The sequence below is a fragment of the Orycteropus afer genome, unplaced genomic scaffold (assembly GCF_000298275.1).
Source record: "Orycteropus afer afer isolate SDZICR_OR568_19922 unplaced genomic scaffold, OryAfe1.0 scaffold00146, whole genome shotgun sequence".
In the NCBI taxonomy this organism is placed as follows: Eukaryota; Metazoa; Chordata; class Mammalia; order Tubulidentata; family Orycteropodidae; genus Orycteropus; species Orycteropus afer.
The window spans coordinates 4095454-4113292 of record NW_006921733.1 but is presented as its reverse complement, the minus strand read 5'-3'; the positions used below and the strand labels follow the sequence as shown (position 1 = coordinate 4113292).

The window sequence follows — 17839 nt, the reverse complement described above, 5'->3', positions numbered from 1 at the left end:
GAAAAAGATAAAATATCTAGGAATAAACCTCACCAGAGACACAAAAGACCTATACAGAGAAAACTATAAAACACTGCTACAAGAGACAACAAGGGCACTACATAAATGGAAGAACCTGCCTTGTTCATGGTAGGTAGACTAAATATTGTGAAAATGTCAATACTACCTAAAGGAATCTATACATTTAATGCAATCCCGATCCAGATGTCAAAAAAATATTTTAAGGACATGGAAAAACTAATTACTTATTTCATATAGACAGGAAAGAGACCTTGAATAAGCAGAGCATTTCTCAAGAAGAAAAACAAAGTGGGAGGTCTCACACTCCCAGATCTGAAGAACTACTATATAGCCACAGTAGTCAAAAAAGCATGGTATTGGTACAATGATAGACAGATAGACCAATGGAACAGAATCGAAGTCCAGATATAAACTCATCCATCTATGACAACTGATCTTTGACAAAGGCCAAAGCCCATTAAATGGGGAAGAGACAGCCTCTTTAACAACTGGTGCTGGCAAAACTGGATATCCGCCAGTAAATAAATGAAACAAAACCTATACTTCACCCCATACACAAAAACAAACTCAGCTTGATCAAAGACTTAAATGTAAAACCCAAAACTATAAAATTCATCAAAAATAAATAGGGGCTAAACTGGGAGCCCTAATTTATGGCATAAATAGACTGTCAAGCATAACCCAGAATGTGCAGGAGAGAGAAGAGTAGTAGCTAGATGACTGGGACCTTTTATAAATTAAATTCTTGTGTGCATCTAAAGTTTTTGTCAAAAGGGTAAAAAGAGAACCTACAGATTGGGAGAAAGTATTTGCCTATGACATATAAGATAAAGAACTTATGTCCAAAATCTACAGAAAACTTCAATACCTCAACACCAAAAAGACAACCGAATTCAAAATGGGCAAAAGACTTAACATACACTTAACCAAAGAAGATATACAAGCAGCCAACAAACACATAAGAAATTGGTCATGATCATTAATCATTAGAGAGATGCAAATCAAAACAACAATGAGATATCATCTCACCCCAGCAATAATAGCAAAGTTTTAGAAAGTAACAAATGCTGGTGAGGTTGTGGAGAGATTGGGATGCTTGTGCACTGCTGGTGGGATTGTAAAATTGTACAACCATTGTGGCAAATGGTGTGTTGTTGTTGTTGTTATGTGCCGTCGAGTCAGCCCTGACTCATAGCAACCCCTCCTTGGGTTTCCGAGGCAGTATCACTACGGAAGTAGGATTGCCCAACCTTCCTTCCTAGGAGTGGCTGGTGGGTATGAACCTCCAGCCTTCTGGTTAGCAGTCAAGTGCCTTAGCTACTATGCTACCAGAGCTCCTGGCAAACAGTGTAGAGTTTCCTTAAAAAAACTGAAAATAGAAGTAACATTGGACCCAGCAATTCCATTACTAGGAATATATCCTATAGAGGTGAGAGTGTACTGACAGACATATGTACACCTATGTTCATTGCAGCACAATTCACCATAACAAAGAGATGGAAACAATCTAAATGCCCATTAACGGATGAATGAATAACCATATTATGGTATAACCACACAATGGAATACTATGCCACATTAAAGAACAATGAGGGATATATGAATCATCTCACAATGTGGATGAACCTGGACGACATTATGCTGAGTGAAATAAGTCAATCGCAGAAGGACAAGTACTGTATGAGCCCATTTCTGTAAAAAGACAGAGAAGGGTTTGCTTGGGAATGAGAACTCACTTAGTAGGTTACTGGGATGGGGAGGGAAGAGGAGGGATTAATTTGGGCTAGTTGGGGTCTACATTCTGATGTGGGTAGGGGGAGGGATATACAGGAAGGATTTATGACCACCATGATAACATTAGGAAAAGGGAAGACACCAAATTGTGCATATAAGAGATAGATGACAGATGCTAATAGTAACCAATGTGTCCACAATACTGCATTGCCATTAATACCAAACACTAGGCTATACAGATAAACACATAAACCCCTGAGATGATCAGAGAGGGATCAGTAAACAGAAGTATCCTAGACCAAGGATAGATTCAGCTGAGGCTAATCTTGCACAGACACCAGTGATACAAAACACCTGCAGTCCTTACAGAAACAATAGAAGACAGACACAGAGTAAACCCTAACAGACAACCAGACACTATGGGAGAGAGATCCAATAGATCTACTACCTCAGAACCACGGTACTGGGGGACACCATACTCAACTGGCACAACAAAATACATAAAAGAATTGCTCCACATCCTACATTGGTGAGTAGCGACTGGGGTCTTAAAAGCTTTCAAGTGGCCATCTAAGATGCAGCTAATGGTCTCCTAGAGTCGGAAATGAAGAAGAACGCAAAAAAAAAAACACACACACAAAAAAAAAAAGGCATTTAGAAGCAATCAGCCCTAGGACATGATAGCCCTCAAGACTAGAAAAACTAGATAGTGCCTGGCTACTAATGCCAACCACTCAGGAAAGGATCAAATCTGGAGATCCTGGATAGAGTGGGAGGGAAAATGTGGAACAAAATCCAAACACTCAATAATGACCAGAATTACTAGTCAGATGAAATCTGGCAAGACTCCCAATACTATGCCCTGTAATACATTCTGCACCTGCAATAAAACGCACCCCTAGAGGTGGGTTCTCAGCCCAATAGTTAACAAGATGTACACACAGACTACTCAACCCAGGATGATGCACACACATACTTTATGGTAATACATCCTTTAGAGCAATAGACCATGGGACACCAGAGGACCAACATTTAAAATGAGGAAATGCAGGATAAACAGGAATGTATAAATATGAGGGGCACAGGGGAAGGGTTACAGGGTAGAGAGGGGAGGAGACTGGCTTAGGATTGGACATGGCGAATGGGGAATGAACCTAAATGTATGCATTACATTGAACATAAAACAAGCTCTTAAAATGAAATAATAATAATAAAAATAATATTGTTGTTAGGTGCTGTTGAGTTGGCTCCAAATCATGCAATAGAGCAAATCCATGCTTGGTCCTGTGCCATCCTCACAATCTTTGCTATGCTTGAGCCCATTTTGCAGCCACTGTGTCAATCCATCTCCTTGAGAACCTTCCCCTTTTTCATTGACCCTCTTCTTTACCAAGCATGATATCCTTCTCCAGGGACTAGTTCCTTCTGACAACATGAACAAAGTAATATAAATTTTAAGCTATTTATATTTATAAAAGAAATTCAAATTTATATTTATATATAAAATATAAATATAAATTTTAACATAATATATAGATTTTTTTTTCAATAACAACTACATATTAATCAGAACCTCAAAAGACTGAAATTGTTTTCCTAAAAGTGGTAATGTTTTAGATGGAACAAAACCATAAAGCATAGAGTCAGGAGTCCAAAGACGAAGGCAGCAGCCACCTGGAGGTGAGTTTGTGAAAGGGCAGCACCCAGCTAACTCTTGATTTTTTTATCTGCAAGATATCACTGCCCACTGCTCCATACAAGGCCTGTGCTAGGTGTGGGCCACCAGAGAGGAGTAAGAGAAGGACATTTGCCTTATGGAATCTAGCATATGGAAGCTTTATATAATCCACAAGTACATTTAAAATGATAGTGCATATTGTCCTTTATGCAATTTTTAAATACATGCTGATAATATCATCTCTTTCTCGTTAACAAAAATACCAAATTAGAAGCACCTTTTATTGAAATCCAGAAGATTATAATTAGTAACTCTGTAGAAAGAAATACTAAATAAAGAAAGACCTCCTCTTTAAGGAAAGAAGGACAGTATTTTGGAATCCATTTATTCAAATGAACTTTGACAGTCTTATCACTCACAGTTTTACCTGGTTCTAAAAAGATACATTTATGAGCCTTCCCTTCTCCACACTAGAGAAAATGAGTAAGCATAGGGGTTCAGTGGGACCAAATGAGGATAAATATCAGTCATTCTGAACACAGATGACACAAGTACTTCCCATGTTTAAATCTTAATGGGGGCATCTGTGTAGATGCAAAGAATTGGATGCAGTCTGGCAGAAAAGATGTCATGGGTGCATGGGATGTAAGTGATATACCACTTACCAAACATAAAGCATGTACTTTGGAAGTTGGAAGAAGAAGGAAATCAACAGTCCAGAAAAGGAAGTGGCAGAGGTAGGATGGGTCCAGGGAAAAGGGAAAATATCATGAAGAAGAGCAATTGTCTTAGGCTTTGAAAAGGGACAATATAGATGAAGGGGAAAGAACATCTTAGTAGAAAGAACAGGAGACTCACTGAAAGAGAGATAATAGCTTATATAATAGTTTCAGGAATAGCACAAACAGAGGGAAGAAGACACAGTAGGCTCAACTGGATATTACTTGATATTTAAAGTTTAATAACAAATTTATATGAATTAATGTCCCTTGTGACCAATGCCAGGTATTTCAGGAATGATCTTATAAAGGTAATGCATTTAGGGTTGACCTGAAATTGATCTTCAGTTATACCCCTGGAAACTGATGGAGGTGAAGATGGAGGAGACCTGAGTATGAGGCAGCACTTCAATTTTGTGCATAGTTAATGGTATTGGTAAAAAAAATGTGCTCCCAAGTGCTCAGACTTTTATAACTAGCTTATAGTTGCTTTAGGACACAACTCAGGTAAGTTTTTACCAGTTTCTGCAGTATGAAGTTGACCAAATAGGCAATCAGGATGTTTTGATTATTACTTGTGATTGGAATGCAAAAGATGGAAACAAAGAAGCATCGGTAGTTGGAACATATGGTCTTAGTGAGAAATGATACCAGAGACTTCATGAGAGAATTTTGCAAGATCAATGACGTATTAATTGCAAATACTTTTCTTTCAACAAAATAAATGGTGACTATTCATGAGAACTTCACTAGACACAATATGCAGGAATGAAATCAACTACATCTATGGAAGGAGGTGATGGAGAAGTTCAATGTCAAAGTCAGAACAAGGCCAGGAGCTGACTGTGAAAGAGACCATCATTTGCTGATATGCAAGTTTAAGTTGAAACTAAAGAAAGCTAAAACAAGTCCACAAGAGTCAAAATATCACCTTGATTATATCCCACCTACATTTAGAGACCATATGAAGAACATTTGACTCATTGAAAGCTAATGACAAAAGACCTAATGAGTTATAGGATGATATTAGAATATTATACATGAAAAGAAAGCAAAACATTAAAAAAAAAAAAAAAAAAAAGGAAGGAAAGACCAAAATGAATGTCAAAAAAGACATTGAAATTTGCTCTTGATTGGAGACTAGAGCTCTGGTGGCATAGTGCCTAAAGCATTTGACTGCTAATCATAAGACTGGTGCTTCAAACCCACCAGTCACTTCTCAGGAAGACTGGGCAACCTATTTCCACAAAGATTTCCTGCCTTGGAAATGCAAAAGTGAAGGGCATGCTTGGCATTTCTCAAGCTGAATGAACTGAAGAAAAAAAGCAAGCCTTAATTTTCAATGCTGAAGGTTTCTAAAGGCAAAATATTCAATGATACAGAAAGCATCAAAAGAAGATGGAAAAGTCACTATTACCAAAAAGAATTGTTTTAAGTTCAACCATTTCAGGATGTGGAATATGATCCAGAATTAATGGTATTGAAGGAAAAAATTCCAATCTGCACTGAAAGCACTAGTGAAAAACAAGGCTCCCGAAATTGATGGAACAATTTCAACAAATTGATGCAACACTGGAAGCCCTTACTCGTTTGTGTCAAGAAATTTGGAAGACAGCTATCTAGACAATCAACTGGAAGAGATCCACATTTATGCTCATTCCAAAGAAAGGTGATCCAACAGAATGAGGAAGTTATCCAACAATATAATTAATATCACACAGAAGTCAATTTTGCATAAGATAACTTAAAAGCTGTTGCAGCAGTGTATCAACAGTGAATGGCCAAAAATTCAAGCCAGATTCAGAAGAGGGTGTGCAACCAGGGATATCACTGCTGATATTAGATGGATCTTGGCTGAAAGCAAGGAATACCAGAAATATATTTATTTTATGGTGATTTACTGAGTATGTGAAGGCATTCAAGTCTATGGATCATAACAAATTGGATAACATGGTGAAGAACTGTTACTTCAGAACATTAAATTGTGCTCAAGAGGAACCTGTACATAGGCCAAGAGTCTATCTTTGAACAGAAAAAGGGAATACTGCATTGTTTAAAATCAGGAAAAGTGTGCATCAGGGTATCATTTCACTATACCTATTCAATTTTTAGGCTGGGCAAATAATCTGAAAAGCTGGATTATATGAAGAAGAACCCAACATTAGGATTGGAGGAAGACTCATTAACAACCTGGGATTTGCAGATGACACAACCTTGCTTGCTGAAAGTGAAGATGACTTGAAGCACTTACTGATGAAGATCAAAGACTATAACCTTCATATGGATTACAACTCAACATAAAGAAAACAAAAATCCTTACAAATGGACCTGCAAGTAATATAATGATAAATAGAGAAAAGACTGAAGTTGTCAGGGATTTCATTTTACTTGGATCCACAATCAGTGTTCACGGAAGCAGCAGTCAAGAAATCAGATGACATACTGCATTGGGCAATCTGCTGCAAAAGATCTCTTTAATGTATTGAAGGGCAAAGATGTCACTTTGAGATAAAGGTGTTTCTGACCCAACCCATGATATTTTCAATAAGTTCATATGCATGTAAAACCTGGGCAATGAGTAAGGAAGAGTGAAGAAGAATTGATGCCTTTGAATTGTGGTGTTGGTGAAGAATGTTGAAAATACCACAGACTGCTGGAAGTACAAACATACCTGTCTTGAAAGCGGTACAGGCAGAATGCTCCTTAGAGGGGAGAATGGCCAGAATTTTTCTCACATATTTTGGTCATGTTTTCAGAAGGGACCGGTCCCTGGAGAAGGATATTATGCTTGGTAAAATAGAGGGTCAGCAAAAAAGGGGAAGACCCTCAACAAGATGTATTGACAGAGTGGCTGCAATGATGGACTCACAGTAGCAAATACTGTGAAGATGGCCTGGGACCTAGTAGAATTTTGTTCTGTTGTACCCAGGGTCGCTATGAGTGGAGCCATCACAGCTGCACTTAACAAAAACATAGTTAAACATGAACTGATACGTAAAAAATTTATAACAAAATTTACACCAAAATTACTAGAAGATATATATAGAAAGACTTAAGGGATTGCTAAAATTGGTTTAATATTAGGAACTAGACATTTTAAACAAATATTTCCAAAAGGGGTACTAATCTTTTCCTCTCACCTAGAATTTAAGTCTTGACATAGATAGTAGTTGCTATGGTGAGATATAAGACAGAACTGCCCTACAAAGGTGACATTCAATTTTTAAACTATTTCATGAATATTCCTTATTTTGAAGGTTTATGTCTCATATCTGCTATAATTAGAACCAATGATTTCAATATCGTTTTTTTTCCTGCTCTATAACCTTGCCAGATGTTGACACTAAAAGATTGAAAATATCTAGTGCAGAATATATCGTAGAGGAATGTTTGCTCTTTCCTAGAGTCTATTACCAGATTGGCATGTAGGTGATACCTAATTCTCTTTTACTTTCAAGCTTCTAAATAAGGAACATACTCTATTTTTGAAGAGCACGGCATTATTTGTCCCATGAGGAATGATATCTGGCACTTTAGTAAGAATGTTATCAAATGTGTAGCCCTGATTTCTTGGTAAGAATTTAAATTTTCTGCCATATCAACAGATTTAAATTTTATTGATCAATTTGCAAAAATCTCACAGGGTTTGTGTTATGGATTGAATGACACATTGAAGTCCTAACTTCTACCTGTGAATGTAAACTAGTTTCAGGAAATGGGATCCTTCTTTCAAGATATTAGTTAGATTAATGATGTCATATAGGATTAGGGTGGGTACTAATCCTGTAAGATGGGCATCATATAAATAGACATAGACATAGACACAGAGGGAAAACAGTCACATAAAGGTGCATTTCTAAGCAGCAAAGTAATGTGAAGATTTCCAGAAACAAAACATAACAAAAACACAGAAACTAGAAGAAAGACATGGAACAACTTCTTTCTCAGAGGCCTCAGGAGGAATTGACATGGCTGATACGGCAACTAGTTTTTTGGTATTTTGTTATGGCAGCTTTAGGAAACTGAGACTGCTTGTAATAATAATAATACTTTCATTCCAACCAAAGACTAACTCTTGGGTGCAGAAAATTCAGGAACAAACAGAAGTTAAGCACAAATAAACTATTGTCAAGGCTTATATTACACCACTGATGTGAGAAGAAACTGTGTGACTATCTACAAAATATGAACTTCATAGGTCAACTACAAAGTTAAGATATTGTATAACTACTAAATATAAGGAAAATATACTCATGGTTTTATAGTAGCATTGATAAACACATAGTTCCAAAGGCATGGAGCCTAAGTGGCCTGCAGTGTTCCTGACTGCACTTTCCTTCCTTGGGTAACTTTTAGGTCCCAAAATGTGGTCTTTGGAAAGAAAATGCCAGTGGGTCACTATCAATTGGGGAAGGGCAGTCACCTGCACACTTGTTGCTCAGCTTTCATCCATAGCATGGAAAACAGAGCTTGCTGAATTTAATATTTCAAAAGTAATTCTTTTGTAGCACAGAAAGCCACACTTATAACCAATTCCAAGAGATACCATTGCAAGTTAATAAGTAAATAATCATAAAGGTCTGTGTAACCTATATATAACCCATGAAGTACCTGGCCTGTATCTAGTGCCATTTTTATTTTGCATATAATTTATGATTTTTTTTTTTCACTTTCCTTTAGCTCACCTTGATATAAACTTATCAGTAGGTTCATTTCAACTTAAAAATTATCATTAAATTCTTAGGTACCATTGGGAAAATAATCTGATGGTTATATTCATGGATATCAAATATATGTTTAGAATTAATACACATGCCTTTGCATGCCAAATTTAAACTTTATGAGTTGGTGTACAATTACAGATTTTTAAAAATATGAACTCAAAAATACTTAACAAAAATGTCAGGAAAACAGAAAGACATTCTCAGAAAAACAAGCAATAAAAATTCCCTTACAAATAAACTGAAATTTTCCACTGCATTGATTTATAACATACTTTTTCTACTTTCAGCTAACTTTCTCTATGGGTGTTAGAAAGTTTTATTTTTTAATTTAAGTTGCATACTCAAATGATATTTCTGTAGCAAAGCAATTTGACTGTTCTAACCAGGCTCATTAAGTGCAAAGGAAACAAATTTACAACCTGTTTAAATTAAGAGGCTTCATTGTGTGTGTGTACAAACACGTGTGCATGTATATGTGTGTGCATGATGGAAACAATAAAGAGATGCTCATTTCCTTGGCAACCATGTGACAAAAGAATGCTATATATTCAAATCAGGATGCAAGTCAATTTAGAAACATACCAGTGTGATATTAAATTCATTTTACAGTAAGAAATTCAGGATGCTTTTGCAGAGGAGAAGCCTGGTTTTATTCACAAGTGCTGGGTTTCTCTGACAACTGTATTTTTGTGGTAAGAATAAAAGCCATTTCCATTCTCTCTGTGTCATGTATCATTAACTCATATCCTATGTGCTACCCTTGGAGCTGGGGGCACCAACTGGGTTTCATGCAACTGCCTGCACTCTGGAATGAGGTATAGGCATGGGGTGGCACTAAGACAACTGTAAGGTGAAAACATTGAAAAAAACAAAGAAAGTCTAAATAACCTCAATATGCCTATTTGAGAATTTTATGAGATGAAAGAGTTTAAAGGAAAAATGAAAAGATTATACCAAAACTGTAACATGTTTTCACCAAAATATTGTCTGTCATTACACTATTGATTTCATTAAAAAATAATGACAGGACATCAATATAATCAAGTTATTTTTTAATAAAGGATAGAATAGTGTGTTGAACTAGACTGGAGGTGGCTGGACTTAACCCGTTTTCTCTCTTGGAGGGAGAGTCCAGAGGCTTCCTAAGGCAATGCACCATCATTTGCCTGGTCCAAGTGTTTTGCAAAGTAAAACCAAAAAGAGGCCAGGCCAGGCCTAATCAAGGAACTCCCTGACCAAGCACCACTGAGGGATGGTGGCCATCATGAGGGAGTATAAGGAGTATGAGTAAGGGTCTGTTGTCCTTTAGAAAGAGCAATGACAGGCTGGATAAACAAACTTGTAATTTTACAGACAAATAAATATCTAAGTCAGGAGCTCTGGTAGCATAGTGCCTAAGGCACTTGACTGCTAACCAAAAGGCTGGTGATTCAAACCTACCAGCTACTCTTTGGAAGGAAGGTTAGGCAATCTACTTCCATAGTGATACTGCCTCGGCAACCCACGGAGGGGTCGCTATAAGTCAGGTATGACTTGACGGCACATAACAACAACAACAACAAATATCTAAGTCTTTGGGGAAAAATAAATAAATAAACAAATGCATTTGAGTGTCAGATTTGGGTTCCACAGTCTAGAGCTTCAGTAATTCTGGTATCCTACAAGTTTTGTTCTTTTTATTGGAAACATAAGATTTTGACTTTCCCACCTTCTGCACTCATTTTTGTTTTATATAAAATCCAGTGACTTCCACGAAGAAATAGTTCAGATTATGGTCAAAAGACCATACAGCTTCTACTCAAAAAGCCAAGAAAGCAGATGTAGCTACGGAAAAGCTGTCATGGGTAAGGTGGTGTCCCTGAATAGTATGTGTGGGCAAGACAATGATCCACCTACCCGGTTGCTTTCACTCTTTGAACGGTCATTCTTTGCCTTGGCTGTCTTTTCTGCAAGTTTCTTCTGCCTCTGAGGGCCTCTCCCAAAGAAAATGTAGTTGACAAAGGCATACTCCAGAAGGGCAAGGAACACAAAGACAAAGCAGCCCATGAGGTACATGTCAATGGCTTTGACGTAGGGGATTTTGGGCAACGTCTCCCGAAGGTGTGTGTTGATTGTTGTCATTGTCAGCACAGTCGTGATCCCTGTAAAAGAAACATAAAGTGAGAGGTGGAGGCTTTACTGTATTCTTCATTTTTCATTTTCTTTTTGTATTTTCTCACACTGCTTGAAGTGATTGAAGAATAATGTGTTGACTATGATTGGTGATTGAAATAAAGCATACAATTTGTCATTTGGGTGGAGCATCCCACTTGAGAACAGTAAGTAACATCTCTGCTTTGAGCATCATCCCCACAGGTGTTGGTGTCAGCAGTAGAGAAGATGAAATGCTAAGAGAAGGACAGATGTGTAGGGCAGCAAAGGAGCATGTGTCCTTTATGAAAATTAGAGGAAATGAAAATGAGTTCAGGATTTAATATAAAACGTGAGTGTCTGCAAGAGGAATCCTCCAGAACCAGGGATGGGTGGGGGTAGTCTACATCTGGAAATGTGAGGCTGTTAATAAGGATTTAGTGAGATCTTGGTCATAAGAAAACAACTCTTACTACCATGCTCATTGAAGCACAAGAAATAAAGAAATGTTCTCTAAAGTTACTGTTAAGGTTGTGATCCAGTTCTGAGCTCAAAGAGAAAGTAATAGTGGAATCCTGCTCCTGAGGGAAGATTATCTCACAGAGTGGATTTCCCTCTGCACATAAGAAAGAACATCTTACATAAAAGCTGCTCTCAGGAAATATTTGCTGAAGTCAATAGTTAATTATTATATTCAAAGTATAGTGTCATATAAAACTCTGAGGTAATTGACTAGATCTTTTTTTTTTTTTTTTTAGTTTTTATTATGTTGAACGATTTAGGTATATATTGTTTGTTTATATTGTTTTCCAAAATCTTTGTTTCCATTAGGAACTGAAGTGAGTAGTCACCAAAATCATGTAAAGGAAGGGACTATATTTTGCAACTCTCCCATAGCAGTGAACACAGTTCTTGATACACAAAGGATCAACATTGAATAATTTGAGGCCACAGAGAACAGGGGATAGTCAGAACCAAGACTAGAGCTTGTTGAATTCTGTTAAGTCACACTGGCAGGAACAAAAAGACATAGAACACTCATTTCTTAGTGGCATAGTAGCTATCCCAGATGGCTTGCTGTCTTGGAGATAATATTTTAAATGTTATGATTTTTCAAGGTTCAAAAGAGCCAAAAGGTGGAAAAAACCTAGATCTCCATCAAAAGATGAATAGATAAGCAAAATGTGGTATCTGCACACAATGGAATATCACTCAACAATAAAGATAAATTAAGTCCTCATGCATGCTATAAAACAGATGAACCCTGAAAACATTATACTGAGTGAAATAAGCCAGATACAAAAAGACAAATATTGTATGATACTACTTATATGATATACCTAGAATTGACAAATGCACAGAGACCAAAGTTTATTAGTGGTTACCAAGGGTGAATGGGAGGGAAAGGGAAAAGGGGACTCACTGTTCAGGAGGTACCTAGCTTCTGTTAAGGGTGATAGCAAAATTTGAAAATGGATAGTGGTGTTGGTCATTCATTGTACATGTAAAAATGGATAAAATGGCAAATATTTTGTTATATATATTTCACCAAATAAAAATTAAAAAAGAAAAGAACTCTCAAAGAAGTAAGGCAGCTCTGATAAGGAAGTTCTCTACAACATGCAACTGATGCCCTAGGATGTGACTGTAATATGTCACCCAGGGCCTAGCAGAGTGGGCTGGGGTCAGGCTTTCCCTTCAAAAGGAGATTTTCAAAGGAAGGAAACCTTAGCTACAGCCTTACCTCCACAGTAACCAGAGGAATGAGACACATGACTGTGGCACTGCAGGCCCCAGAAGTCTGAGCTCCAGGTCTCCCAACGGTGGAGCCCAGGCTCAGGTCTCCTCCAGGGTTCCTCCCAGCTCTCTCTGTTTTATCTCTACAAGGCCTTCATTGGAGGCCTGTGCCCTCATTCCCTGTCCCAAAGAGAGGACCCTGAGGATGAAAGCTGAGCTTACCACAAGCCATTGGGAGAACAGAGAGAAGAGCTCTCTCAAAGACACTCATGCTTTTTCCATTTCATCTCTGAATTGCTATTGAGAGCACATAGTAGAATTAAAGAACTAAGAGACCATTTTTATGTTTAATTGCCATCCATGATTGCTTATGGAATATATGGAAATCAGTTAGGACAATCAGAATATTTCCAGATTCTTCTTTATGTAAAACATTCATATTCATATGCACCTGGGGAGTTTTTAAATTTGAAAATGGCAATAGGATAATTATAGGTCACAAATAAATATGAAAAAAACAAGCAAATGCTAAAAAATATGAAATTATCTCACCATTATTCTAAAATTTTGTAATGTTCCTCCCACTACATTGCATATGTGTTTGAAATAGCTCTGGTTATGCTGTTTTCATTAGCTGCTGCCTTGCCTTTCTAGTTGGCTCTTGTGTGGATATGTATGTGGTAAGACTTGAAGGTGAATGCTCTAGTCTAGTTCAGCTTACATGAGCTCTTAGCTTAAAAGGTTGATGCATTTTCCTTCTTCTGTTATTTCACTTCTTATCTAGAGCACTGTGCATGTGTAAACATGATTATGAAATAAAACTATAAGTTATTTGTATCATTTATTTAAAATAGATTTTGTAACTCTCTACTGTTATCACAATAATGTGGCATAAATTATATTAATGCAATTTTTCACTTTTTGAAGTGCTGATACTGCTATTCACTGACACTGGTCTTGAGGTTTTTGAGGAAGATCATTGATTCACCACTTCCAACCTTTCAGAATGGTAGTTCCAATACTAGCTTGACGTGACTGACATCTGATGATTGGCCAGTGGGACCCTCAAAACCTGAGGTGCATGCAACAGCTCCACAGCACCGCCACCTGCAGAACCAGCACTCCTTTCCCCATGGAAGAAGCAGTGTGGGCTCAGGCTATCCCCCAACCAAAGGGCCACAGCACCCTGATCAAGTGGGAGGGCACGCACAGTGGTATCTGTCCTTCTGTGCAGGTGCAGTGCACCTCACTCACTAACTCACTGCTGTCGAGTCGGATCTGACTCATAGCAACCTCTCCTTGGGTTTTCAAAACAGCATCACTACAGAAGTAGATTGCCCAATTTTCTTTTCGAGGAGTGGCTGTTGTGTTTGAACCACCAGCTCTGTGGTTAGCTCTCAAATGACTTAGGCACTACACCACCAGAGCTCCTCACAGTGCACCTAGGACCCCATTAGACATGAATGCACTCATTGCATAGCAGCCAATCAGTGACCACAAGTGACACTATGTATTTCAGGGCTTGCACTGTAGGACAGGACATTGGAACAGCCTATGGACTTTCCATCATAGCCTTCCAAGCCACGGTCATGTCCTTTTAAGGATTCAGAGCACATCAGCATATTCAATGTTCTGAGCAATCCCACAGTAAACATAACTAATAATAATGTTTTCTCACTTTTTTTTTTTTTTAAGCCCATAAAGTATTAGACCAAATAATTTATACTTGTAAGTCTATTGACATTTTGGGAATTCCTGTAGTTGCTAAGGGAGAGGGCCCTGAGTTAGACTAATTGGGTTGAATTTGTTTTTCTGCTATTTAATAATCATGTGAGTCTGTACCAGTTCTTTAGGTTCTTTGTGCCTCATTTCCCTGATCTGTAAAATGAGGACAATGGTACTGCCTATTCTGACACGGACTCTCTGTGTATTCCATAAGAGAAGTACATTAGTGACTTCAGCAGGAAACCTGGTACATACTTGATAAATTTCAGCAAGTATTACTATTATTTTATTTCCTTTGTTGTTGTTAATACTAGTGTTATTCTGTACTCATGACCCCATTATATATGCTTCCTTAACTAGTCAAAGTGAACCCAGACTCTGAGACCATGGGTTATGAAGTAGAAAAAGGGAGAAAGGAGTGAGGATTCTCAGACCTGGGCCTGTTGACTCACAACTGCAGGTCAGACTGTGTGTCCTAGGGTCAAGGTCACCTTCTTGTCCTCCAGGCCCTAGTTTATCCTGATGCTAGTCAAGTGCCAGTCACTACTGCTTCTCACTCCTATTTCCCACATCTTGAGTCAGTCAGACCCTAGCCTCCATCTTGCTCTCTCTTCCAGTGACATGATTTCCCAGTGTGGGCTGGAATGTTCCTGAATCCCAGCAAAGTCATGATGATGGTTAAGGTTTATGGTAATGCTGTGTCATTAAGAAAAAGTGGAAACTTATTCATATGTTGTAATGAGCATGGTTTGAATATAGCTTACTTCAGATAGTCAATATGCTTCATATGGTGGCAGTCAATATTATAGAATTAAACAGGTATAAACTTTACATCTAGAAATCTAAGAAATTTTTTCAGTACACTTCAACCCTAGTACTTTGGTACTTCTCTTTCTCTAGTCCTTCTAGTAGAGAAAAATTCACTGAGGCAAAGACCTGATGAGGCTAAGGAAGCCTCCATTGTAGCTCTCTGCATGCATAGGACATTTCATGCATGAGGGAATGATCCCAGCAGCTTTATATATGTACATTTTGTATTTTTTTCTTAAAGAGAACCTGAAAATGATATCAACTATCAACTTAAGAAAATTTGTTTCTTTTCCTGCAAATTCATTTTCTTTTCCTGAATTTTCCAGACAAGAAGAAGACAAAAATAGCAAAGAGTAATCCAATAACATTAATAAAAGAGAAGAAACTATGAAACAAATGGTAAACCTTAAATAAAGGAGTAAGGTCATAATGTAACTTCAGCAGGGTATGAAGAAATCCTGGTGGTTTTTTTTTTTGAGACTTAAAAAAAAAGGCATACAAACAAACAAACAAAAAAATATAACAATTGGAAATACACAACAATCAATACAGAACTTTTAGTTTTTTGATACCTAATTCTTCTCAAGTGATTTTTGATTCACCTAACACCTTTTGGAATAGTTACCTGATTTTCTTAAGTCATAGTTGTTTGTTCTTTCCTGGAAAAATCTAATCTTCAATGCAAGTGTGCCAGTCACATATCTGTAGATCTAAACCAGAGATCCACATACACATAGGTATACAACGTTCTCTAGAAAAAAACTGTTATCAGTTTAAAATCCTGGGAAAAAGTAGTAAACAGAAAAAGGAGGGAAAAAGCAGATAACTGAATCCCTGAAGTCTTATGCTATTTATCAGCAAATATGTTGATAATTCTTTTCCATCAATTTAAAAACTATTGTTGATAGTTTCACTTTCAAGAATTAAATCTAACTCTACCCAAAGAGGATAATCTGATAATGGTTCTTTAGTCCTGCAATTACTTAAAATTTATGCTTTAAAATATTACTTTGTTGATGTAGTTTCATAATGATTAACTAAATAGAGAATAATGTTTCAAAGCTAAAATATAAGTCTTCCTTTAATAGTTAAAAAAAATAAAAATAATATTATAACATATAGTACATATTGTACACAAGCTAATAATCCAGTTGTTAAATGACCAATGGCCAGAAAAGAGCTCTAGAACTCTTTGGGGTTACTCAGCATCTAATTACATATTGTAATTCTCATTAAAGTGTGTAATTCCAATTATATACTATAATATTTAGCTATATTTTCTCAATAGTATTGAAAAAGAAGGAAGTACAATTAATCAAGTCTTCTTTTGGGCCATAGAATAATTTTGAATAGGAGATGTTACTCTTTGCTTTAAAATAAGTGTCAAAAATACTTTAATTATACAGATATTTGGCAAACATATTTTCCTTTCCATGGGCCTGAAAACTGACATTTGAGCTTTATGATTAAACTGATACTTCAAGAGAATCATGCATGAAACTAGTGTTTCATGATAATATGCAAGATGTGTATAATGATGTAAAAAAAATTATCATTGAACTATAGCTTTTGAACTCTCTTAATACTGTAACGATACCATTATTCTACATTTTAGATGTCATTTTAAAACTACACATACCGAGTGCAACTCTAGCAGCAGACGCATCATAATTGATCCAGAAGGACACCCAGGATAGAATCGTAATCAGTATAGAAGGCATGTAAGTTTGTAGGATGAAGTATCCAATGTTTCTCTTCAACCGAAAGCTCAGCGAAAGTCGAGGATAGGCACCTGAGGTAGGAAAAGAAGGGTCATTAACTCTAGAAAGGGCACAGCCACTGAAATTGTTTGCATTAATATCCATGGTCAACAACAAGCACTTGAGGGACCAGGGTAAATACACAAGAAGGCAGCTTGCTCCTTGCCTGACTGCTGTTTGACTAACTTTATCTATAGGAGGCCTGGGAGGGGTGAAGTACTTCACTCTGTTTACAAGGTGATGATGAGGATACTCTACTAATGCTATATCCACCAGAAGTATCTCTGGAAAACTTTGGGAAAGCTTTTAGCTCAGAATAAAAAAGTGTTGTCAAATATCTTGTTTATCTTTTAATTAATGACTGACTGTCCTTTCTTCTCCATTATAAACAGGAGATTTGACTTATAGTGTTACCAGGCAAACTTTTACCAATTGTCCTCTCAGTTCATCCAGAGCAAATGGTTAAACACTTTTTGTGTCAAAGGTGTTAGAGGTATTGACCCAGAGATCTGGTGGCAGAATGCCTAAGGCATTTGACCGCTAACCAGAAGGCTGGTGGTTCAAACCCACCAGCCACTCCTTGGAACGAAGGTTGGGCAATCTACTTCTGTAGTGAAACCACCTTGGAAACCCAAGGAGGTGTTGCTATGAGTCATATCTGACTTGATGGAAGCAGATTTTTTTTTTTTTTTTTGGTTTTGAGTGGTATCTCAGGTATTATGTATTATTTGGGATGATTTGGTAGGTTATTTTTGGGGTCTGGGAACACTCAAACTTTTTTCCCATATACATTACTGGTAA

The 17839-nt window shown here is 37.1% G+C and overlaps 1 protein-coding gene across 1 annotated transcript in view; it reads right to left on the bottom strand.

Annotated features, from left to right (window-relative positions):
• GABRB3 (gamma-aminobutyric acid type A receptor subunit beta3) overlaps positions 1-17839 on the bottom strand; it is a 502491-nt gene that overhangs the window by 9677 nt on the left and 474975 nt on the right. Inside the window, exons 7-8 of the mRNA XM_007945974.2 lie at positions 16918-17070; positions 10773-11017 (exon numbers count right to left, since the gene is read on the bottom strand). Of these exons, the coding sequence (XP_007944165.1) occupies positions 10773-11017; positions 16918-17070 (398 nt within the window). The remainder of the gene's footprint in view (positions 1-10772; positions 11018-16917; positions 17071-17839) is intronic.